This window comes from Polypterus senegalus, chromosome 2 (genome assembly GCF_016835505.1).
Source record: "Polypterus senegalus isolate Bchr_013 chromosome 2, ASM1683550v1, whole genome shotgun sequence".
Lineage (NCBI taxonomy): Eukaryota > Metazoa > Chordata > Cladistia > Polypteriformes > Polypteridae > Polypterus > Polypterus senegalus.
In genome coordinates this window covers 72,837,145-72,862,017 of record NC_053155.1, presented here as the reverse complement: position 1 = coordinate 72,862,017, position 24,873 = coordinate 72,837,145, and the positions used below count along the sequence as shown (strand labels likewise).

Genomic DNA, 24,873 nt, shown 5'->3' with positions numbered 1-24,873 from the left:
AGTAATGAATGCTTGAAGAAAAATTTGAGGAAGAATTTTGTTGTCTCTAGATTCTATAAACATTGCTAATAATAGTGGAGCTAACTTATTTGAAAATATTTTCTAAAATTCCACTGGGTACCCATCAGTGCCCATTGCTTTCCTACATTGGAGTGAGTTTATAGCATCTAATAATTTTAAGACTTTCAGAGGTTTGTCCAATTCCTCTGCACTGAGAGTATCCAGCTGTGGTATTTGTAATGCGTCAAAAAACTCATTAGAATGTGTCTTATCATCTTTAAACTGAGTAGAATATCTTTCTTTATATCATTTATATTCCCTCTGAGTGTGGCAATCATTACCTTCAGCTCAGACAGTTTGTTTTCACCTTCTCTGCTTTCCAATAGCAGACTTGTGAGTCCGTTTGAGGTTGTTGCTGTAGACTCATTCTTCGTATTGGCAGTAGTTGACAGTGGGGATAAACAGGCCATGCTCAGTTCTGATAATCCACCTAAGATCATTGAATTCTAATCGCCCACCTCACTTTCAGTTTGGCTCCCACTTTCACTCTTAACTGGAACCGATGCTGCAGTATGAGGTCCTGGTAAATCCACTCCTTTGCCTGTTTCTTCCAAATCAGTCTCTGGCAGGCCGTATTGTGAACTTGAACTTGAGCCCAGTTTAGACTTTGATGAAGCCTTATATACATTTTCTTTCACTTTCTGAACCCTTGCACTGCCACTTATGCTTGTATTTACGTGTATATACTTGTAATTAAATCATCTTGGGTTGACTAAATACAGAATACCTCTGGATGATATTAAAAAAAAGCAAAATAACACCACTGCCAGTGGAGTTCTGTTCATCTCTCATAATGGACAAGACCTAAAGTTCCAGAAGATGGTTCTAAATTGGCCTTTTTCTGCACACTACAAAACATAAGAGGTCATGTAGTCATCATGACTAGTATGTGTATAAACTCTAGCAGTATGTACACTTTGAATGAGACACTGGGACGGCCGTAGCAAGATGTAATGATGTCATGACAAATGTTTTCAGCACTGAGGATGGTAAAGTTTGTGGTCTGCTAGAAATATGTTGTATAGCACAGTAACTTCTGCTGCTCTGTTCTGGGGCCTCATCTATAAACAGTGCATACACACAAAAATGTCAACTATGTCGTTTCCTTGCACACTTTGAGATGTACAGTATAAAAACTAAACTTGGTGTAAAGCCACACACATTTTCATGGTAGCCCCCTTCCTTGCGTATGCAGTTTCTGGACAGTTTTGCAAATTGGCGGCATCCAGCATCAATGCAGTGCTACTGTGTCTGTGTCATTTACCTTTCTTTTTCCTATTCTCATAAATAAGCAGGATTTATCAAATACAATAATTACATATTGTTTACAAATTTAATTCACTTGATTGTAACCATTCTGTTTCAATATAATGGAATGGCCAAACTATTCCAACTACCATAGCTGTTTTAGCATTGTTAGAAGACATTGCAAATGGAAGAATTAGAAGACAGTTCATATTTATAGATGATGACTTGCTTCTTCGATTTCAAAGAGTTATCCTCTTGGTGCTGTTTGCTGAACTGGTGCCAGCTTTTCAAAGGCAGACTTTGAGAAATTGTGCTCTACCTGCTCCTTTGCAAGTTCTGTCCACTCTCTGGTTTTTAACCACAGGAGCTTTTCAATGTGAACTTGCTGACTGATTTTGTATTTCACAAACATCACAAAGTCGTGCCATGCCAGCTTTACAGGATGTTCTTATCCGCTTGTCGGTCAGATATATAGGATTTCCTTACACTGTGTTTGAACTGTGAAACATCAAAGCGCGATTCACAACAACGTCTGGTTTTCCAAATGTAAGTCAGTAAATGTAAGTCAGAGCAGTCAGCTGCACGTATATTGCTATTGCAACAGTGCTGGACAAGTTACATCAGCCAGGGGTGAATCACCTTTTATCATCTATTGCTGGAGAGCCTATGAAAACGGCAGTTCCATACAGTTGCAGGTTCATTTTACAAATAGTGCAGCCAAAGGCAAGCAGTTCTTTTAAAGATAGTAAGTCACGTCAAATAGCCATGTAAAGAGCAGAGAATCAATCTGTTGTGGCGCTCAGTGCCATTGCTACACTATAAAGGTGCCTTCCGAGAATGAATTTACTTATGTAAATAGAATTCTTTTCCATTCTATTAATGTGCTGCTCTATAGTGTGTTGCATTGTGCAGGCATGTACCTGAACAGATGTGCTATGATGAACCTGACCCTGATCCACCAAATGATCAGCCAAACCGGACAGAGTGACAACTTTGTTTGAATGTAATTAGCAGAATGTAAAAACAGGTTATCAGGTGCAGCATTTGTTTTTTTAACCAATTCATTGAAATTGTGGTCAATATCACACATACAGCCCTTATATTCCTTAGTTCATTGGCCACATCACTTGCAGCATCCGCTACTGCATTTTGTGACACTAGAACAGTCCGTTAGCACAAAACCATATGGCCTCCCAATGGTTTCTGAGGCAGAGGTGTGTGAGACATACTTGGCACAGCAGCATCATCACCACCTGCCCATCACACAGGGGTCAGCTTTTGTAACATTTTCTGAAACAGAATAAACAGATGGTGAGCTGTGATTCTCCTTTTCATGTTGACTGTGATATCTGATCACTTCTTTTTTATTTCGGGCACTGTGCCACGCCATGCTTTTGGTGCTTATGCCACTGCATAAGCCAACAAATAGTATGTTTTGTGCATCTGGGTTTTTTTGTGAGTACGCACATTTCCGCTTTTGTGCATACTCCGTGTTTTAGTGTGAATTCTGCACACAGCATTATACATGAGGCCCCTGGTCTGAGTGCATGTAAGATTCTTTGGAAACAATATAGTACATGAAGGAACAACCACATCTCTGAAGATGATTAGAATGATGCTATAAAGATTTATGTTTTCTTTTCAAAGGAGAAAGAGAAACAATGGAAAGAAAAAGACAATAGCAGATTTAAGTAGGCTATAAAAATATCCTTTGATCAAAATTATTCTAAAAGATCAAAACTGTCATGACAGTGAGATCCTGTGTGCCCCAGTAGGATTATACATGCTGCTGTGAGTTGGTAGTTCCTAGCATGTATGGATCTTAGGAATTAAATGGCATATCATTGCAAGAGAGAGATGGTGGTGGCCAGAAAGGAGATTCACCAGGATCCTGGAATGTAGGGGACCCGCTATTTTGCAGGAAAGACTGTCCTTCTATTTAATGTGAGAGGGCTGAATCTGTAAAGCTCTGCCCTTTTGGCTACTAGAAGGCAACACAAGTCTCCTTGCTGGATAAACTGGGTTTTTCATTTAAGGCCATCGTGTGTTACTGCCAGAATGGATCCTACTCTGTTGGACCTTTAAGCAAAGTCCGCAACATGAAACTAGTCCAGGATTGGTGTACAATTGCTTGACCATGTGCTCTGACCTCCAAAGGTCACGTGAAAAAACGATTTCGCCTTGGTGATTAACAAGTTACTGCATATCAAATCAAAGTCAGTGAAAGCTTGCAGAAAGTCCACAGCCTCATTCCATGGTAAAGAACAGAAGCTCTGATTTCTACAGGTAAAAATGTTTTTTTCCTTTAAGGTTATGGGAGTGGAAGGAATGCGGGTTTGGGTGACACATAATTTTATACCGATCTGGGTTATGGAATGCTAGGTCAACAACTACAACTAGTTAGAATTTTATCCTGGTGTTCCTACACCCAAAGAATGGCAGAAGGACGTATAAAGATCCCTTAAGCCACAAGGTTCATTCATTCGTCTAGAACTGGGAGAAGAGCTTGGGCCAAAGGATCCCTACTGGGAGCTGGTGGCCTGCATCATATGATAAAGAAAGAGTCCTTTTCTGTGGTACTTCTAGTTGGACAGCAAGTAAGATTTAACACCTGAAGTTGCTGAACCTTTTTGCCTCTGAGATTGTCAAATGATTATTATATAATGATTGGGAATTGTGGGAAAGGGTGACTGATTACAATATTCCTCATAACTGTCCATCACAATTCCATACTTCATATTGTGTAGCAAAATACTTCAGTGTGATCCGATTTAAGCAGCCAATCAATGTGGACCACATTAGAAAAAGCCATAGTCTCAGCCCATGATTTTTTTCAAGAAATGCAAAATGTCAAACAGACATCTGTGTTGCCTGCAAAGTTTGATGAGTCACTCCTTCATTTACAAAGTCAAAACAGCTTTCTTTCTTTCTTTCTTTCTTTCTTTCTTTCTTTCTTTCTTTCTTTCTTTGCAGCTGTCAGTATTCCTCACCATTTAGGGTATAGTATGCATGTACTTCTGCTTACATTTCCTGTAAAATCCAACCGATTTGACAATGTTTGAGTTAGAAACCACTATCAGTGGGGATGTGGCACTACACTCCACCAATCCACAGTCAGACAGATTGTTTACAAATGGAGGAAATTCAAGACCATTGTTACCCTCCCCAGGAGTGGTCGACCAACAAAGATCACTCCAAGAGCAACGCGTGTAATAGTAGTCGAGGTCACAAAAGGACCCCAGGGTAACATCTAAGCAACTGAAGGCCTCTCTCACATTGGCTAATGTTCATGAGTCCACTATCAGGGGAACACTGAACAACAATGGTATGCAAGGCAGGGTTGCAAGGAGAAAGCCACTGCTCTCCAAAAAAAAAAAAATTGTCTGCAGTTTGCTAAAGATCACGTGGACAAACCAGAAGGCTATTGGAAGAATGTTTTGTGGACGGATGAGACCAAAATAGAACTTTTTGGTTTAAATGAAAAGCGTCATGTTTGGAGAAAGGAAAACACTGCATTCCAGCATAAGAACCTTATCCCATCTGTGAAACATGGTGGTGGTGGTAGTATCATGGTTTGGGCCTGTTTTGCTGCATCTGGACCAGGACGGCTTGCCTTAATTGATGGAACAATAAATTCTGAATTATATCAGAGAATTCTAAAGGAAAATGTCAGCACATCTGTCCATGAACTGAATCTCAAGAGAAGGTGGGTCATGCAGCAAGACAACGACCCTAAGCGCACAAGTTGTTCTACCAAAGAATGGTTAAAGAAGAATAAAGTTAATGTTGTGGAATGGCCAAGTCAAAGTTCTGACCTTAATCCAATTGAAATGTTGTGGAAGGACCTGAAGTGAGCAGTTAATGTGAGGAAACCCACCAACATCCCAGAGTTGAAGCTGTTCTGTACGGAGGAATTGGCTAAAATTCCTCCAAGCCGATGTGCAGGAATGATCAAAAGTTACCGGAAACGTTTAGTTGCAGTATTCCTGCAAAGCGGGGTCACACCAGATACTGAAAGCAAAGGTTCACATACTTTTGCCACACACAAATATGTAATATTCAATCATTTTCCTTAATAAATAAATGACCAAGTATAATATTTTTGTCTCATTTGTTTAACTGGTTTCTCTTTATCTACTTTTAGAACTTGAGTGAAAATCTGATGATGTTTTAGGTCATATTTATGCAGAAATATAGAAAATTCTAAAGGGTTCACAAACTTTCAAGCACAACTGTAACATTTTGAGATACTGTATTTACTTACATAAACATCCCCAATTATATCTTACAGTCCTTTGCCAGGGTCTTCCTTTGTTCCATGCTCATCTTTGTTTTTTTTGGCTGTTTCTCTGATGTTTTTTTCTTCCTACATCGTCTTCTAGGTCTTTCCCTGGGTCTTTTTTTCATTTACCCTTCATTTCAAACACCTTTTCTAGGATTCCTTGTGTTCAAAGAATGCGCTGATTGACAAATGGTCAAAAAGTTCCCTTGATTTTTATCTGCAGTTCAAGATTTTGGTGTGCTGTGCAGTATATACTGTACCATTTTTAAATATTCAAATATCACAAAGTACAAATATCCAAAATATTTATAGGCAATTTAATAGAACATAATTAATGGCAAATGTTAGCTACAGCAGTAGAAAAGCAAAATGTGCAATGGTGAAAATCCCTGGCCTGATCATTACTTTCCATTTCTTTTCTTTGCAGATGATTCGTCTCGACCAGTAATAATCCATCCACTAAATGGCACCATTAAAGTGATGCAAGGTAAATATTAATATCATGAAATCACCAGCCTAAATGTTGGTAGATTGGGATGTCCTTCTCTTCCTTAAATTTTGCTTCATTCCTGCATGTCTTGCCTTATTTTCATGTTGATCTTCTGGGTGTGTGCTGCTCTAGCTCTTTACTTCTTGATTTTTGTAGCAGACACTAACTCACCTTATTTTGAGGCTAATTTTATTAGAAAGGCTTTCACCACAGTGCACAGTTGGTCATCAGTAAGGCATTGTATGTTCTTCAATATGAGGTGCAAAGGATGCATGTGGACACCTCTCATGCTGCTCCCTGTAGAACAGTGTGCTGCTCCTTTCTCTGTTCAGCTTCACTATAAGTGAGTGGCTATGAAATATCCAAACCCAAAACGTCTCGGCATTTTGCATCATTATTATACACTTAAAGAGACCACTACTAATAGTAATCAGCTCTCTGCCTAACCACCAAACAGGTAACCCATCCCAGAGAGAAACTCATCCTTGGTCTATTTCTTCTGTTCTGGACTTCATTTTTTAGTTCACACATTTATTCCACATCATTTGTAAGAGTTTTTCACCCAGTGTGCCCATACTTTGGACACAAGAACAATTTATCATGTGAGTCTGTGTTGAAGTACAGTAGACATTTTTAAGGAATGTTTCCGCAAATGAATCTTATGTTTATTTTTACATATAATTTTTAAAAGCACAATTTCTATTTTGTTGAACATATGAAGAGCATCTCATCTAATTGATTAACACTGTATTGCTATTTATTGTTTTTTAATGTGGGAATGTATGTTGAAGATAAATCATCTGTAAGACCCTCTACTGATGATTGTTTCATCTGCTTTCTCGCTGTTCATTGCCATTCTGGCCACCAAAGATGTCTGTTGACATGTTGAGTAGCATCTGCCATCTACTGGACACTTTGCACATTACATAAAAAAAATCCTAATTTGGACATTGCAATAATGTAGATCAGGGGTCAGCAAAGTCAGCCCTGGAGGGCCGCAGTGGCTGCAGGTTTTTGATCCAACCCAGTTATTTCATTAGAAAAAAATCCTTGCCAATAATTGAATTTCACTGCATTTTAGTGCTTTATCTCTACTATGTCAGGTCATTCTCATAGCCTAGATTTTTTTTTCCTTTCTAAGGATATCATCCAAATGATTTGAAATCTAAAATGAATGACTAATTCTCAGTCCTTCACTTTTTTCTCTTCTCTTTCCTTCCAAGTATTTAATTAAACCAAATAGCGCACGATAAATGCATACAGGTGTCAATGGAAACACACTAAATGGAAAACTGCTGTTTGCTTTGTCATTTGTATCTAATTGCTAATAAGGAGCAATTAAAAACTGAGAATACATCTGTTTAAGACTAAAATAAGCGATAATGGTACAAAATCTTAACAAGCGAGACAATTAAAATGAAGCAGAAGTGTTACCTGAGCAATAAGTGCTTCTTATTGGGCCATTGGGTTGGAACAAAAACCTGCAGCCACTGCGGCCCTCCAGGAAAGACTTTGCCTACCCCTGGTGTAGATGATATTAAAGTATAATGAAAGGAACATTAATGACTATAAGTACCATTTAATTAAAAAATAAAAAAGTTTGTTAAAGGTTGTTTTTCGGCTACAAAGTTTTACATTCACAAATTTACCCTGCAAGCCTGAACTGGAAAAGGTGAATGGAGTCAGAACTTCAATGCAATTTTTGAACCCTGGATTAGCAGAGACAGTAAATACGGTTATATTAAAACAAGGTTTTTTTTTTTTTTCATGAAATGTGATGATTTATGTTAATAAATTCATTTTGTTATGTCAGAAAACAGGGTAATTTGGTATATAAAAAAGCAATCAATAAGTTATTGAAACAATGTCATGCATGGCTGATGCAGTTATAGATTTAAAACTAATAATGAGGATGGCAGATTTAGGTTGCAGCAGGTACTGACGTTAGTGATCAGTTAGAAAAAAATATGAGAAAAGATGAGGTCAGAAAATGATGCAAATGATCAAAGAGAGAAAAGACAAAACCAAAAAACGCTAACCAAGAAATCAAAGTCAAAGTTCTGTGCAAAAGTCAATCCCAAAGCATTCTCAAGTAGATCACAAAGAATGAATTTAATCTCTGATAAATGTTAGACTTGCAAGTGGTTGCGCTGATTGATCACTGCCATACAAACCCTGTGCATTGTGGGAAGGATTCCCATGACAATTGATGACACGTTAACCTCGACATAGTGGTGAATGGAACAAAAATGCACTAGTATACAAAAAGATGGGGGGAAATTGTAAACATAATTAAATAATAGATAGATAGATAGATACTTTATTAATCCCAAGGGGAAATTCACATAATCCAGCAGCAGTATACTGATACAAAGAAACAATATTAAATTAAATAGTAAAAAAAAAAAAATATGAAAATTTTTTTTTTTTTAATTAATTATAAGAAGAATTTGAATAGAAAATCAGTGGGAGAAAATGCATTCCTGGGTCAGAAAATCCTAGAACATATGTATGTATTATTTTTATTACTTCAACACAAACAATAGCTGTAACACAGAAAACATGTAGTTAGAATACATAAGCACAGCAATATATACAAATAAAGAGCTTATTTATTTCCAGTACTCTGATATTTAAATTTAAATTCATGTGTCTTACTGCTGTATCCATAATTCTGCTTGTAGGTCACAATACTCTTGTAAATAGACAGTGTGTGGCATCATTGATGGCGGTTTCCAAGTTTGATGTTTCCTCCAAGTTCTGTTTTGGCTTGATTTTTGTGCTTTTAAAATATTATTGTGTTTTTCTCATTCCTCTTTTTAAGTTATTATGTGCTGTTTTTCTTTATTATGTTTGATGACACCTTTTTAACAATTGGTGTTTTGGATGATTTTTTTTGTTTTCTTTCTGTTTTGGGCTTCCCCTAAGTGCAAATTCTAACTGACCATAACTAAGATCCTAACTGCTCTTTTATTTGGTTTTTCTAATTTTTGAAAAGTTACTTTCATTGCAGCATGCAAACACATTTTTCATTGTTTGAGCATCCTGAACTCAGTGCACCATCACTCACATTATAACTCATCTCCTCCAAATTTCCAAACATATTTCATCAGCCCCAATAATGCATATAAATAAATTTAGACTATTTAATCAAAAATTTGATGGTTTTGTGGATCAGTGGCCCTCTATGATTCTGAACTATATGTTATTTAATCTTAAAAGAATCATGCGTTAATTGTTATTGTATTGCATTTGACACGTGTGGATTAATATTTAATGTTGTCTCATTGATCCAGCATCCTATGTTCAAATTCTATTCTCAGTTATTGTTCTTGTGAAGTATGCAGATTCTCCTCATGTCTGCATTTCGGTTTTTCTTCCACTTCCCCAATGGCATGCATGTTAGATTAACAAGGAAATAAACTCTTGCTACCCAGATAACTAGATTAGAAAATAATTTTCTTAAGTGGTATTTGCACAGTACTTATGTACTTAATGTGTCTATATATATATATATATATATATATATATATATATATATATATATATATATATATATATATATATATATATATATATATATATATTTACTAATATGTAATTATATAGTGGAGGAGGTCAAATGACAGAAAGGGGATCTGGAGAATAAGCGAATTGGCAAATAAGAGGACATATTGTCCTGAAACAATTATTATTATAGATGAGCCACTAGAGGGCAGTAACTCCACAGCATACAGCTTGTTCCTCCAGGACCATCAAGTAACTGAATGATTATTTCCGTTAGTCCCTCAAAAGCGCCAGAGTTATTACAGTGGGACTTGACATAGTAATGTCTAAGGTATGATTTAGAGTTTAAGGGGCTGCTGGAGCCCCTAGAGCCATCAGAACTTTATAGGACCTCCAGGACAGTTTGAGGTGTTGCCCTTAAATGTACACACATAATGAGGTGTCTTTTTCTATACATTTACTCTGAACTTAGGAAGCAAGTTTTAAGTCATCAAATTCAACTGGTAGTGCAATTAGATATCAAAATGGAATGTTAAATGGAGCTGTGGTTTTGTTTAAGTTTTTTAAATTCTTCAATAGTTTAGCTAGGGTTTTCTTGGTTCTTTTAGTTTATTTACAGTTTGTGGGTTTATTTTTTTGTCTTTTGCATGTTTTGTGTCTTGTGTTTTTGTGTCTTGGAGTTCACTTCATCCACTCTTCCGCTAGTCAGAGTGTCATGAATTAAATTATATTTATATAAACTTTGCTTGAGAGAAATCCAAAAAATGCTTGTTTTAAATTTTGTTAATGTGACCATAACAGAGATACAGTGTTTTTTCATTCAGCTTTTCATTATTCATATTTTCTTTATAAGTGTGAAAAGTTATTTCTTCACTATTATGGTATATATTAATTTTGCCACGTGAGTATAAATTACAAACAGAAGCATATATTATATTTAAAAAACATTAACCTGCTGCAGCGTTTTATAATAGAGGAAAAGGGTATCAAAGTTTTATTATTAAGAAAAGCCTTAAAGCTTAGCAATTGCATCTATTTTTTAAGACAAAAGTAGTATTGCTCCGTGTCTTGAGATTGCACATATACTACAAAACAGCATGTCCATGTTGTTTAAAGAAGAACAAAAAAGCAAACCATTGTTTTGACATTTAGCAATTTTAAAAGAAGACTGACAGTGCACTTTACTCCGTCGCTCATCTTTCGCATTGTCACTCACCATCTCAGCTCTTTTCTTGCAGTAACAGCAGATTTGGCGAGAACTGGATATTCAGCCCAACATGTGCAGTTAATCCCTATTTAATAATATTTGTAGTCAAACACACAGGCCCAAATGAAGTAAATGGGACATATAAGGGATACTTTACTATGCACAAAATGTAAAAATATTGTATAGTATTTATAGTCTTAAAAGGTCTGAAATTAGGATATATTAAATTTGGCAGTTATTTAAAAAAATGTTGAGATGTTTTTATTGTCATGTTAAAATTTTCAGAATTTCCAGTTTATTCATTTTTTACAGACTTCAGTAAAAACAGTGTATGAAACCAAACTTAAATATCCAGTATTTTGTGACATGATATTTTAGAAATTCTGATACCGTAGAGCATTCTGACCAGCTATACTGTGTGATTACATAAAGCTGACTTGTTCATGTATGCATAGCTAAATCTTCAATGAGCGTCTCTGTTTATGGCCTGTTTCAAAAATGTCATTGTTCAGTTTTATTAAAGCTTTTTCTTTCCCATTTAATATTTTAAAGCTTAATAAGCTTTTAGTTTAATGAGAGGGAGGTCAGTGGAATGGTGGGGATGCAAGGAGTAGAGTTGATGAAGGTGGATGAATTATAAATCATTGGGATCAGTACAGAGTATTGGGGACTGTGTAAGAGAGGTGAAAAACAGAGTGCAGGCAGGGTGGAATGGGTGGAGAAAAGTGTCAGGAGTGATTTGTGACAGACGGATATCAGCAAGAGTGAAAGGGAAGGTCTACAGGACGGTAGTGAGACCAGCTATGTTATATGGGTTGGAGATGGTGGCACTGACCAGAAAGCAGGAGACAGAGCTGGAGGTGGCAGAGTTAAAGATGCTAAGATTTGCATTGGGTGTGACGAGGATGGATAGGATTAGAAATGAGTACATTAGAGGGTCAGCTCAAGTTGGACGTTTAGGAGACAAAGTCAGAGAGGCGAGATTGCGTTGGTTTGGACATGTGCAGAGGAGAGATGCTGGGTATATTAGGAGAAGGACGCTAAGGATAGAGCTGCCAGGGAAGAGGAAAAGAGGAAGGCCTAAGAGAAGGTTTATGGATGTGGTGAGAGAGGACATGCAGGTGATGGGTGTAACAGAACAAGATGCAGAGGACAGAAAGATATGGAAGAAGATGATCTGCTGTGGCAACCCCTAATGGGAGCAGCCAAAAGAAGAAGAAGAAAAGCTTTTCATTTCTCTGTCAATATCGTTCACAAATTCCCTTATTTGTCTAAGCCTTCCTTTTTTCCACAAGTCTTGCCTATGACAATTTAATAGCAGCCTATGCAGTACAAGGCCATTTCATGCAACCCACAGTCCTCATTTGTACAATTATGGGTTCTGCCTAAGTCACATGATTCTGACTTGCGGTTTCAACATGTGTGTTTGCCCAGACAGGAACTGCTATATATGAGAATGATCCTCCAGGATGTTTCATGCAGAATATTGGGCAAGAAACTTGAGTTATTTGTAAATATTCATGCCTAGTCTATAGTACTGTACAATAATACTAGTTTGAACCAAAACTTTGAAAAGTCTCACACACTTCCATCTCTGTGGCTTTGCTTTGTCATTTGGGCTTGCCTAAGGTGAGGTTGTATTTTTATGAATGTTACGTGTCATAAAAATAATAGTAACTTGTCAAGACGTACCCACCTTCGTTCATCTGTAAATTAGGTCACTTCACTGATTTTTCTTCCTCTTTACAACACCTTCAGGTTCCAGTCTGATTATTCCTTGTAAAGTTTCCACTCGACCTCAGACATTATCAGCAACAAAAGTCGCATGGTCTGCCAACGGCGTAGTTATCGAAGACTCTTACGACGACAAGCGGATCTTTCAAGGACCACAATTGTGAGTTGATGTTAAAAGAAAATGGCCACATTACTTATTAAAATGAGACTCACTCCAAAATAATATTTTTTTAAATCTGGGTAAAAAAACAAATATTGTGAATGATTAGATAGTTAATAAAATATATCCACTTTGGAAATGGTTTTAGAGCAAAGTTGTACAAGATTTTCAAATGCAAAATATTGGTGTTGAGATTTAAATGATCCGTTGATACTGTACCTAGCAGCATAGCTGATTTAAATTCCCATTTATCAATTCTTCTGCTTCCTGAATCCATTTTTTCACGACATTATATTGGGCTCATCAAACATAAGAGTGGTCTCAAGTACAATTTCATAGTCACACTTTCTCATATTAGGTCTAACATGCACATCTCTGCAAAGCCTCAAAGAAAATCCAGATTACCAGGATGAGAAGGAGAAAACCTGACGCAGATATCCACTAGGAATTAGACTAAAGTTCCAGGCGCTGTGAGGCCGCCGTGCCAGCATGATCACCCTACTTTAAATATATAACAGTTTGTTAAGTTACAGACTACATTGATCATTAAACCTCAGATGAAAAGTCTCACAAACATACAAAGTTATTATCTGACATTGCCAAGCAACTAAAAAAAAAAAAAGACAAAATATTAACCTTTTCGGCCCTGGATTTTCTGTTTTTTATGGGAAAAATGCTTGTGTGAGATATTCTACCTTTGGGGTGTCTAGGAAGCTCAAAAATGAAAATACATCAAATATTATCACTATTATTATACAATAGCTGCCAAAAATTTCAATACCACTTGTTTCACTTCCATGTTTGGCGGACTGTATGCCAGTCTCTCCAGTCTGTGCTAATAGTAGCATGCCTGGTTCCAACAGCTGCAAACGTATCTGTGCTTTACAAAAATGGCTGCAAATATACAGGGCCGAAAGGGTTACTGTATAAATCAGGCAAGTGAAGGTAACTCAAAACAGAATCTGTTCCATCAGGCGCTGACATAGACACACTCTCGCTTATGGATACTGCTCATCAATCAGACAAGTCTAAACAAATATCCAACCCGCTATATCCTAACTACAAGGTCACGGGGGTCTGCTGGAGCCAACACCGGGCACAAGGCAGGAAACAAATCCCCAGGTAGGGAGCCAGCCCACCACAGGGCACACAAACACACACCCACACACCAAGCACACACTAGGGACAATTTAGAATCGCCAATGCACCTAACCTGCATGTCTTTGGACTGTGGGAGGAAACCAGAGTACCCGGAGGAAACCCACGCAGACACGGGGAGAACATGCAAACTCCATGCAGGGATGACCCGGGAAACGAACCCGGTTTCCTAAGTGCAAGGCAGCAGCACTACCCACTGCGCCCCCAAACAAAACAGGATGTTAATGCTTTGATTTGTGTGGGAACAATAGCTAGCACTGCTGGCGCACAGCTTTAGAAGCCTTGATTAACGGTGTGGATGGACAGGCATCCCAAAGGCCATGGAGGATGATTCTGTGCCCATCTGGGACAACATAATAAATGAAAATGGACCAACAGGCTCTGGGAACAGTAGCCCTTACCCAGCTGGGAGGCCAAAATAATTGAAGAACCTGAGGAGACTACAATTTTTATATCCTTTATTCCTTGATATACTATATGGCAGCATCCCTGAGTTAGGATTCCCGCACAGACACCCACAGGGCATGCTGGCATCCTGTAGTCCCGTGGAGCAGCCTCGATGTGTTCTGTGTAAGCCGCAAGGGAGAACTGTCGGGATTACTAATCCCTACTTTCTGGGACTTTCGTTTGACCCAGAAGTACTTTCAGCAGGTTAGGTCCTAGCATTGAAAGTGCTCCTGGGTCATAGATAAAAGAAGCCACTCAACCTCATCAGGCGAGTTGAAGACAGGGGGCTTAGGACGACACTTGCTTGGAGGAAAAAGAGTAAGAGAGAGAAGGAGGAAAAAGGTTTAATGTTGTGGTGTGCTGTAGAGAGGATTCTAGAAGGGCCTGGAAAGGTGCTGGAAAGAATAAAATCATTGTATTTGAACCTGTGACTGTGTGTGTGTCAGCTGTTTTCAGGGTTTGGGGCTCAGTAACATCCCTCTCTTTCACAGCAACTACCCTGAATGGGTTAAGCGGATCACAAAATTGAGTGATTGATTTATTCATAGTCAGAAATGAGTTGAAAGCATTACCAGTTCAGGAATGGGGTAATCTACGTGTGTCTGAAAAAAGCTTTTCCAATGGTGAAGTGGTCACAAACAATTTATAAAGCACAGAGGATAGTTTCAATAACTGATATATTAATTGTCTTTAATTGACAATGTGATTTACAAAGCAACTAACAAGAAAATCAAGCAATACAAGTGAATTCCTGTTCTTTAAATTAGTAACAAGGACAGTCATTTTGTATATCTTTGCTAAAATGTCTTTTTTTTTTTTTAACTTACCTTACTTTTTTAACATACTTGCCTATTTCTTTGTTGTCAGCATATCATCCAACAATGGAGACAGCTATATGGAACTGGACCTCATTTTTGATGAAGTGCGAGAGGAAGATACCAACACTGAGTTTAAATGTATTGCAGTGAATTTTGCAGGCTCTGACCAAACTGTTGTTCACATCAAACTGGAAGGTGAGAAGACTCTTTTCAGACAGAGACAGGCCTTTCTCACTTTTCCACTAATGTGTGACTACCTGTGGCATGTGGTTGAAATCCTCCATCTCTTTCTTCTGACATCTGATATTCCTCCAAGTCATTTAGCGATGAGCAAAATGATGTGTTTTTTTGTGTTTACCCGTCTTTGTCAGTTATGTAATTTGGCAAACAAAACCTCAGACTCAGCACAAAACATAATACTGCATATATAACTGAAAACCATCTGACAGGCCAAAAAGAGGAACAGCTGTTTTAACAGTGGTTTTCATCACGTGTAACTTGTGCTCAGGCTGCTGGGAGAATGGCAGGCTAATGGTAGAATTGAGGCTTTGGCATTTCAAGAGGTAAAGGTGGCTGAAGGTCAACATGACCATCCGCCTCCACTGGACATTTTATTCACTCTTGATAATATGCAATGCTTAATTCAGGGAGTGGACATTTGTACAGATATTTTAATGGAACATTAAAATTGTCATCATGAAGGTCTGGTTCCCATCAGAAATGTAGTCTGATATCAACTCCAGCTCTCAGTATTCTGGGGCACTTAAAATAAACTTCAGATAAATGTGTTACCAACACATGGCATAAGGAAAATGATACTGGCCTAGAAGGCTTTTACAACTGGTAAAACTGGCATAAATGTTGCCTTCATCTCTAGTTAGTATTATCTTTCATTATTGTAAAAAGTCCTGCGGTGGGCTGGTGCCCTGCCCAGGGTTTGTTTCCTGCCTTGCGCCCTGTGTTGGCTGGGATTGGCTCCAGCAGACCCCCGTTACCCTGTAGTTAGAATATAGCAGGTTGGATAATGGATGGATGGATTATTGTAAAAGTATGTGATAGAATCCCTTTATGCTTTATTCTGCTGTTTGTTCTGTGATCACAGACAGATTTGATATAACAACCTTTATATCAGTAAACTGGCTAAATTTCACATCATTGTCAGAGTCCTTTGTTTTATGGAAATAGTAAAAAGATAAATGTGGCTAAATACTCCATATATAAATTACCACCTTTATGGAAAAATCTCAATTTAGAACATCAGACAATGAATTTTAAATCTGTCCTGCAAGACAGTCCAAATGTCCACCCCCAAATTTGAACAAGCACACACTCCAGTATCGCCATTCAATGCAAGGTTTAGGTGGTTTGGCCTTTTGTACTTTATTTAGGGACACTTTATTATCCCAGACAGAAATTTATTTGATGGTGTTAGCAGCTTTAGGTCAATATATACAGACACACATAGGACATGTTTAGTTCCAATTTTGTCACCTTCACATAGTAATGGAATTTTTATTTTCTATTATGAATGAAGCAGGAAGTCATTATGTCACAACTACAATAAAGTTATAATCAAATTGTCCTACTGGGAGTTATTGCTGCATTATTGTGCTGTTTGGAGTTTCCAGAGTTACCATTTGTGATGTCTGATGGTTAACGTGAAGTTCATGTTGGCACTTTGGGAAAAACACATGGAAACTGATTTCCTGCTTGATCTGCCCTAAAAGCAAATAAATCTGGTTGACCTGGTTATCATTATTTTTATTATTATGTGAAGTGAGGTGTGGTGAAAGGGAAATATTTCTTTGCAAATCATCAAATTTGGATATTTTGTGAGTTGTCACACTGGCAGCTACCACTCCAAAGGCATTCTTCACATTAGTTTCCCACCATAGCTTTTGAACACAGCATTTCCCATCCAACCCAAATGGGTTGCCTTTCACATATTAGAACCCATTGAATTTCTGCTTCTGTTTTTTTGATTCTGTAGCTAATAAATGGAATTACAGTATCGTTCAATCACCTCCTTTTACCCGGCGTATAATTGTGAATATGTGATTTAGTCTGCACACTATGATGGTGGTGCACCTCCTATGTATTTGATAACCACAAAGCAGATGACACTGAGAAGTTGTTGAGTGGTTCCCAGACATTAGTTAACAATGGAGGGTATGCAGAGTGGATGGAAGCTGTGATTGCCAATGGGATATTTGGCTTGCAGGAGAGTCAATAAAGAGTGTGATGTGCTGCAATTACTAAGTGGCAGCCATGAAATCACTACCAGAGGAAACTAGGCGACACAATGTTCTTATCCACTGAAATGGGAGTGAACCGAATTATTTAGTGAGATGGAAGAATGAAAAGTACACCATGTACTGCAATTATTCAGTAGCAGCCATGTATTTAATAACATGGGAAAATAAGCAGAGCACTCAGCTGGTGTTGACTGACTGACTGCTCTTGTGCTAAAGCGGTGTGTTAATGAAGTACAGGCGAGCAGAAAGGTCTTCCAGTGTTTCTTTTAATCACTTTTTAGTTTTCATTTACTGGGGAATACAGGACTGCAGTGAACTTTAGAGATTTTCCACGCGTGTTCCTATTTCTTACAGGCAGGTATGTTTCTGTAGGAGCAAAGTGCATTTTCTCTCCTAAGGGCAGTGGTCCACTCTGGCCATAAGTGATATCTAAAAATCAACTTCCTGATAGCAAATTCAGGAAATAAAGTAGCTGTGTCCTGTAGTGAACCAAACCAGGATAAGAATATGGATGACTGGACACACTGAATCAAAGAAAACATGAAGGAAATATTTTTGATTTGACGCTTTGTTAATCTCCGAGGGGAAACTATCTTTTTACATGACCTTTGCCCCTTGAGCAATTTTCAGATTAAGGGCCTTGCTCAAGGATCCCAACAGAGTAGGATCTCTTCTAGCAGTAGCCGGGATTTGAACTGGCAGCCATCCAAATACCAGCGCAGATCCTCCGCCTCAGAGCTACCACTCCACCCAGCATGCATTACAGTACAACATACTGTATACAGTGCTGCCTGCAAGTGTTGCCGTTAATAATTCAATTGCTAATCAAAGACCACTCAGAACTTGTAGTTCATTTTAATAATTTAATTAAATTTAGTATTGCATTTTGAATGATAATGCACCCTATTCTGTAAATGAAATGAACCTTTAAAATCAGCTACAGAAATCCAGATAATTGCACTGCATTGGCTGTTGTTAAAATATTTTATTATTATACATTTACTGATTTCTAGTAATCTGAGCACTTACTGTTACTGTGCATACTGCTACTCTATGCAAGTAAACAAATACATATGACATTCACTCGTGATTTATTGTGGATGCAACTAGAAATTGAACAGAAATCTAACACTTAAAACTCTGTGCACCACTTTGTGGACAGAAAAACTGGCCATGCCACGGCAGCAAACACAATGTGTGGGTGTCACTAAAATGTGACACAGAAAATGCAGCATACGTTTAAGTCTGCAATATGGAGCCTCTCTAGATTGTACAATTGTTGCCCTACTATAGTGTAAAAAGCGAACATGACTAAGGTTGGCAGCAGTTGATTTTAAACCAAACTTTGGATGTTTTAATCTGTAATGTTATAAACAAACCCCTCTCTAGAATCTATTTTGTTATTTGGAAAATGATACTTACAGTAAATCTCTTCTTATTTTATAGCCAAATTTGGCAGCCACTGGGAAGTTACAGTAATCATTTGTCTGAACATTTTAGAAACATTAGCTAATAAAAAAGTTAAAATGTCAGTTAGCTATTTATTCAGCACATTTATTTCTTTTTTTATTATTTTACCAGATGTCACCCTAACATGGCTTTTAGTTGGATCCATTGGGGCATTTTGTTTTCTCACTGTGGTGTTCATATTTTTGTGGAATATTCTTAAGCCCACCTCTAAAAAAGAATACACCTTGGCACAATCCTAAAGGTAAGTCTTTTTAATCTATGAATGATTTTTAAACAAAAATAGATCATTATTTTGTTTAAGTATTTTCTGAGTAAAGTTTAAATATAACTGAGTACTTTAGTGACAATGTGTCACCAAGTGTAGGTCACACCTCTTTTTTTCTTGGAAATATTTATAACAGAAGAAGGATTAATTATCAAAAAAGTATTAATAATAACACAGAAGGCTATAGAGTATTGGAGTCTTGCATTATACCACAAATAGGAGGACACACACACTCCCCTCTGAGTCTGATTCCACAATTGATGGATTTGCGCCCTAACTATCTTGTATGGTGGCTTGTCCACCTGCCTACCTGGCCATTGATCTGGTAAATGCCCCCCTGCTCCTTCTGTTAGCCTTCTCCTCTTGCTCTGTACGTTCTTCTTCCAGCCATTGTGGTCCTTGTAACATTCAGCTCTCCTGGCTCCAGGCTCGCTGGCCCAACCAACAGGAAAATTACTCCTCATCTTTGATGGCTCATGAGACCTAAAAGAGAGTTTCATTTCATAATCAACTTTGTCACAGAGGTTTCTCCTAAAATTCCTTAGGTTAAATAACTTTAGACAAAAAGCAGACATGCGATAAATTTGATAGATTTGAAAAGCATGTTAGATTTTGTTTCTAGTCTTGTTTTAATCTCTTTCAAGACTTCATAGTGTTTACTTATTATTGAACTGATGCCTTTATAATCATTTGAGATATGATTGGTTACATTAGATTTTTCAAATGGAGCACAGGCAGATAAAGTGACATGCTTGTGGTCGCACAGTGTCAGTAGCAGGACTTGAACCCCACAACTTCAGGGTCTGGAGTCCAAAGTCTTAACCACTATGCCCCACTGCATGCCTTCTCTTCCAGCATGAAAGAAAACACAGCAATATAAATCAGAGCAGCTCATAGTATTATTCAGAACCTAGGATAACAGTTTTGTGTGTTTTATTACCCCAAACAACTGTCCACACATTTGACCATATGTTACTGAGCACACAACACAAATACTTTCAAATTGCAAAAAAAAAAAAATAATAATAAAATATGTCAAGACAATACTTGGAAAATCTGAGCCCATTGCGTGACTTTGCGGAGATCTCTGCTGAAACTCAAGAGGAGACACTTATGGGTGTTTTTCACAGGAGAAAAAAATCTCGGAAGCAGAAGACAAAACAAAATATCTCCATTTAAGTCTTTTTGCTCTCATTGTTGTATAGGAGAAACCTAACAGAGATGTTAAGGAGATGGCAGAAATGGTTTAGAGGTCTCTTAATGCCATCCGTCTAGAGCTCCTTAAGTATTTCCCCTAGTGTCACTACCATTCTTGACCGAATTTTTCTTAAGGGGTCAGGCCAGCTCCAGGTCACCAGTCTATTAAAGGAAGCAGAAGACAACCACATGCAGCATCAGCTAATGAGTCTCTCTGCTGCCATCTATCGTCCTGGAGGGGTCTTGTTTGATTTAATGTTACCGCTCCCTGTCTTTCATTCATATCCTCAGACACGCACCATCAGGATATGTTATGGAAGACTTTCATGCTCTGTTCAGTAGTTTCTTTTATACAGCTCCAAATTGCAAACCCACTTTCAGGAACACTTTGATAATCATTTTAAAAGAAAGACAGGTTTAATATTATATTGTTATCTTCAATCTAGGACTTTTTGTTAATTTAACTGATATTCTAACTTTGCACAGTTTTGATAAGTGGATCAGGATGCCTTTTACTGTGTGTTGTCCTGTTTAACTATTCATGTGACAAATAAAGAATCTTGAATCTCTTAAATTGCCTGTAAAGATAGTTCTTTCAACTTAAATGAGTGTTGTATGATATCTCATTCAACATGAATCCAAATGGCAAATGATAAACAGGCCTTGATTCATATCAGTAACCAATAAAAAAACGTTCTGACTGAGTGCAAGCCCTCCTTTTACAGTGGGATGCAAAAGTTTGGGCAACCTTGTTAATAGTCATTATTTTCCTGTATAAATCGTTGGTTGTTACGATAAAAAATGTCAGTTAAATATATCATATAGGAGACACACACAATGATATTTGAGAAGTGAAATGAAGTTTATTGGATTTACAGAAAGTGTGCAATAAATGTTCAAATAAAATCAGGCAGGTGCATACATTTGGGCACCACAAAAAAGAAATGAAATCAATATTTAGTAGATGCGCCTTTTGCAGAAATTACAGCCTCTAAATGCTTCCTGTAGGTTCCAATGAAAGTCTGGATTGTGGTTGAAGGTATTTTGGACCATTCCTCTTTACAAAACATCTCTAGTTCATTCAGGTTTGATGGCTTCCGAGCATGGACAGCTCTCTTTAACTCACACCACAGATTTAAAATTATATTCAGGTCTGGGGACTGAGATGGCCATTCCAGAACATTGTACTTGTTCCTCTGCATGAATGCCTTAGTGGATTTTGAGCAGTGTTTCGGGTCGTTGTCTTGTTGAAAGATCCAGCCCCGGCGCAGCTTTGTCACTGATTCACATTGGTCTCCAGAATCTGCTGATACTGAGTGGAATCCATGCGTCCCTCAACTGACAAGATTCCCAGTCTCTGCACTGGTCACACAGCCCCACAGCATGATGGAACCACCACCATATTTTACTGTAGGTAGCAGGTGTTTTTCTTGGAATGCTGTGTTCTTTTTCTTCCATGCATAACGCCCCTTGTTATGCCCAAATAACTCAATTTTAGTTTCATCAGTCCACAGCACCTTATTCCAAAATGAAGCTGGCTTGTCCAAATGTGCTTGAGCATACCTCAAGCGGCTCTGTTTGTGCTGTGGGCGGTGACTATTAACAAGGTTGCCCAAACGTTTACATCCCACTGTATCTGCTGTTTTACTGAATATTAATACCTTAGACAATCTTCTTAGAGTCTCAAGCACAATTAAAAGATATGTGTGTAGTTTCAAACATAGACTCTCAAAAATTGCCTTTTCATTTTATTTGGACTTTATTCTGACAGTTAGATCTTAAATGTGCTATGCGTCATGACATTTTTGCAGCTTAGAATTTGTTTTACTCTTATAAAAGAGCGAGAGAAGATTTAATTAGCACAGATCATGAAGAGTTAATTGCAGATTGTTGGCTATCTGACTGAATACAAAATGTGGAAACTGAATTCTGCCTTCATTCCAACCAAAAAAAAAAAAACTGGAAAGCTAAAAATAAACATTAGCTGCACATTATCTGCCACAAGATAACAAGAGCATGAGAAACTTCATTACGGCTGACAGATCCCAGACAAATGGAATTATTAATATCTTGCAATTAATATATATTAGCAACCACTTTGTCAAAGTGAACAGCAGCCTAATTAGTTGTACATGACCGAGAGGCAAAAAAGGTCAGATGGAGAATCAACTCCAGGAGATATAAACTGCTGAAATATCTGAAATTAAATGTAGCTAGTTGACTTATTTTTATTTAGTTCAACAGACTGAATATTGTGTTTTGTGTACCATTAGAGGATTGCTGAATAATGCAACCATGAATATGACAAAGCAAATACAGATAACGAATGTACAATTGTATAAATAATGTGATATTGTGAGATTAGAGCAGAGTCAAATAGATTGACTTTGTCGAAAATCAAAGCCTGAAGCATTCTAAATATGATTTAAAAAAATGAAATGGAAATAAGAAAAATATTATAACCCTTTCTAACATCCAATGGCTTTTCTTCAGCCACAACAGTTACAATATATATTGTATCTAATACATTGCTTTTCTTTTTCTTTTAGATCTTTTTATAAGCTGTTACCTTAGTATATCACATGATGATACCTCTATTCTGACTGGTGACATCAGCACTCTGACCTGCAATGCCTTTTGAGGTGATCTACATCCCTTTCATCTATAGCATTTGGCAGGTTTTTACTTTTTTAAAACAGTGCTAACATAGACAGGTCTGTAAACACACAAAGGTCACAAGAAAAGTGCCTTCACGCAATTCTCCTGACTGCAATTCTTTTTCAAGAATCAACTATGATGTGAAGGTTAAGGGCTTCTTTGTTACTTCAGTGTACTAGTTTGTCCCATTTTAGGAGGAGAGAGTGCACCTCTCAGCTAAGGAAAATGCTACATCCAATGCAACAGGAATATTCAGCATTGCTGTTTAAGCATGGAAAATAATATGAAGAAGGCACAGCTGAAACATCAAATGTTATGAAGAAAGCATACCCACAAGCCCATCTCTGTTCAGATACTGTGATCACAGTCTTGAGAGGAATTATTGAAGACTACTATGTCCCATTCCACAGCTCCTGTGTCTCATGGCTGTCTGCCACAGGAAACCCTTGAATAATATACAAATCTGGGCATCTGGAAGCTCAATGTGAAATATAACAAATAAACTATTCTTTCGCTTCATTAATTGGCGGACCTACATTTTTGGGGCCCTGAAGCCTGAACTGTTATGGGGGCCACTTTGTAACCAGCACTGAGGTCTAGGTAACCCCTGTTATCTTCTTAAGTGGGGTTGTTCCAGGACGGATCACTACAATTTTATTTTTTTAATTTAACCACTATTTCTCATATTTTAATTAAAATTGATGTACTAGATTATCTCACATATCACAGTCACTGGTGTGAATAAAAACTTCTCATGCCTTATACCTTTAAAATTATAAGGGTATGAAAATTAAAGTCGCTTCTGGGGTTCCTCCAGGATTAGGGGTTTCATGGTAGGCCCACCCTGACTTTCCTTCACCATTTCCTTTACCAGAGTCAAATTGCTGGTAAGATCAGGGTTCAGTGCTCTTAACCTGACCTACAAATCCATGCAGGTTTGATTGCATGCTTATCTTTCTGTCTTTCATGCTTTTGGCTTACTTATTGCTCCTCTTCAATCCACATGCTACACAACATTTTTTCTATTCTTGCTCTCAGGATGTGGAATATGAATTTCTCTTTTCTGTCTAAATGTTTTTAGCATATTGGCACTCCTTGAAGAGACACATCAGCACACAACTCTTTGCTATTGGTCAAGTCTTGTAATTATTGGCACTGGTTTTCACTTTTAGCACCTTTATTGAAGTCCACTGCCTTTAGTTTTCTGTACTTCTGTATGTTGTCTGGCTTGTTGTTTTGCCCTTTTCCACATTAATCTTAATAGATTGTGTTTACATTGCACTGTTTTTCAGTCACACATGTGTATTGTATGCATCCTTATTTTTGTACTTCCTCTTATATAAACGCATTAAAGACTATTAAGTTTAATAAATCATTACTAAACTGTATGTAATACATTGGTAAGGAGTGTGAATTTCAGTCATGTTCGTTTGCCTTATTTAAGGTTTAGGACAGATCTAAAAATGTATGACTCCTACTTATTAGTAAGGACAGGGGATGTTGCCTTGATTGTTGAAATTGATTTAATGCTATTAAAAGGTGTAGTGCATTTGGAGGAATGGTGTTAGTCTTACAAGTCTTGTTGAATGATCCAAGCATGTAGAATATGAAATTGTACCCACCAAGTTAATCAAATTAGTGGAGTTTTCCCATCAGGCCCATTCATTATTAGTGTTTTTTGGTTAAATTCACCAAAGTGTTTTTTGCAGTGAATTTGCTGTGTTCACCGATGATGATTTTTCCCTTGAAAATTTGCAGTTCAGATGACTTTTTTTCCCCAAGTGCCCCATGATGCTTTGTGAGGTCGACATGACATCATGCAGATGTCACAGTCAATGTTGGACAGGACAGACCCCATGGATATAACACTGATCCCTTGCATCGCAGGCTCAGAGTTTGCCAGTGGAAGGCAGTCCT

The 24,873-nt window shown here is 37.6% G+C and overlaps 1 protein-coding gene across 1 annotated transcript in view; it reads left to right on the top strand.

The window, feature by feature from the left end:
• LOC120523031 (interleukin-1 receptor type 2-like) overlaps positions 1-24,328 on the top strand; it is a 49,184-nt gene extending 24,856 nt beyond the window's left edge. Inside the window, exons 9-13 of the mRNA XM_039743959.1 lie at positions 6,018-6,077; positions 12,553-12,688; positions 15,161-15,306; positions 18,948-19,077; positions 22,848-24,328. Coding sequence (XP_039599893.1) covers positions 6,018-6,077; positions 12,553-12,688; positions 15,161-15,306; positions 18,948-19,075 — 470 coding nt within the window. The 3' untranslated portion in view covers positions 19,076-19,077; positions 22,848-24,328. The remainder of the gene's footprint in view (positions 1-6,017; positions 6,078-12,552; positions 12,689-15,160; positions 15,307-18,947; positions 19,078-22,847) is intronic.
• Positions 24,329-24,873: the final 545 nt, after the last annotated feature.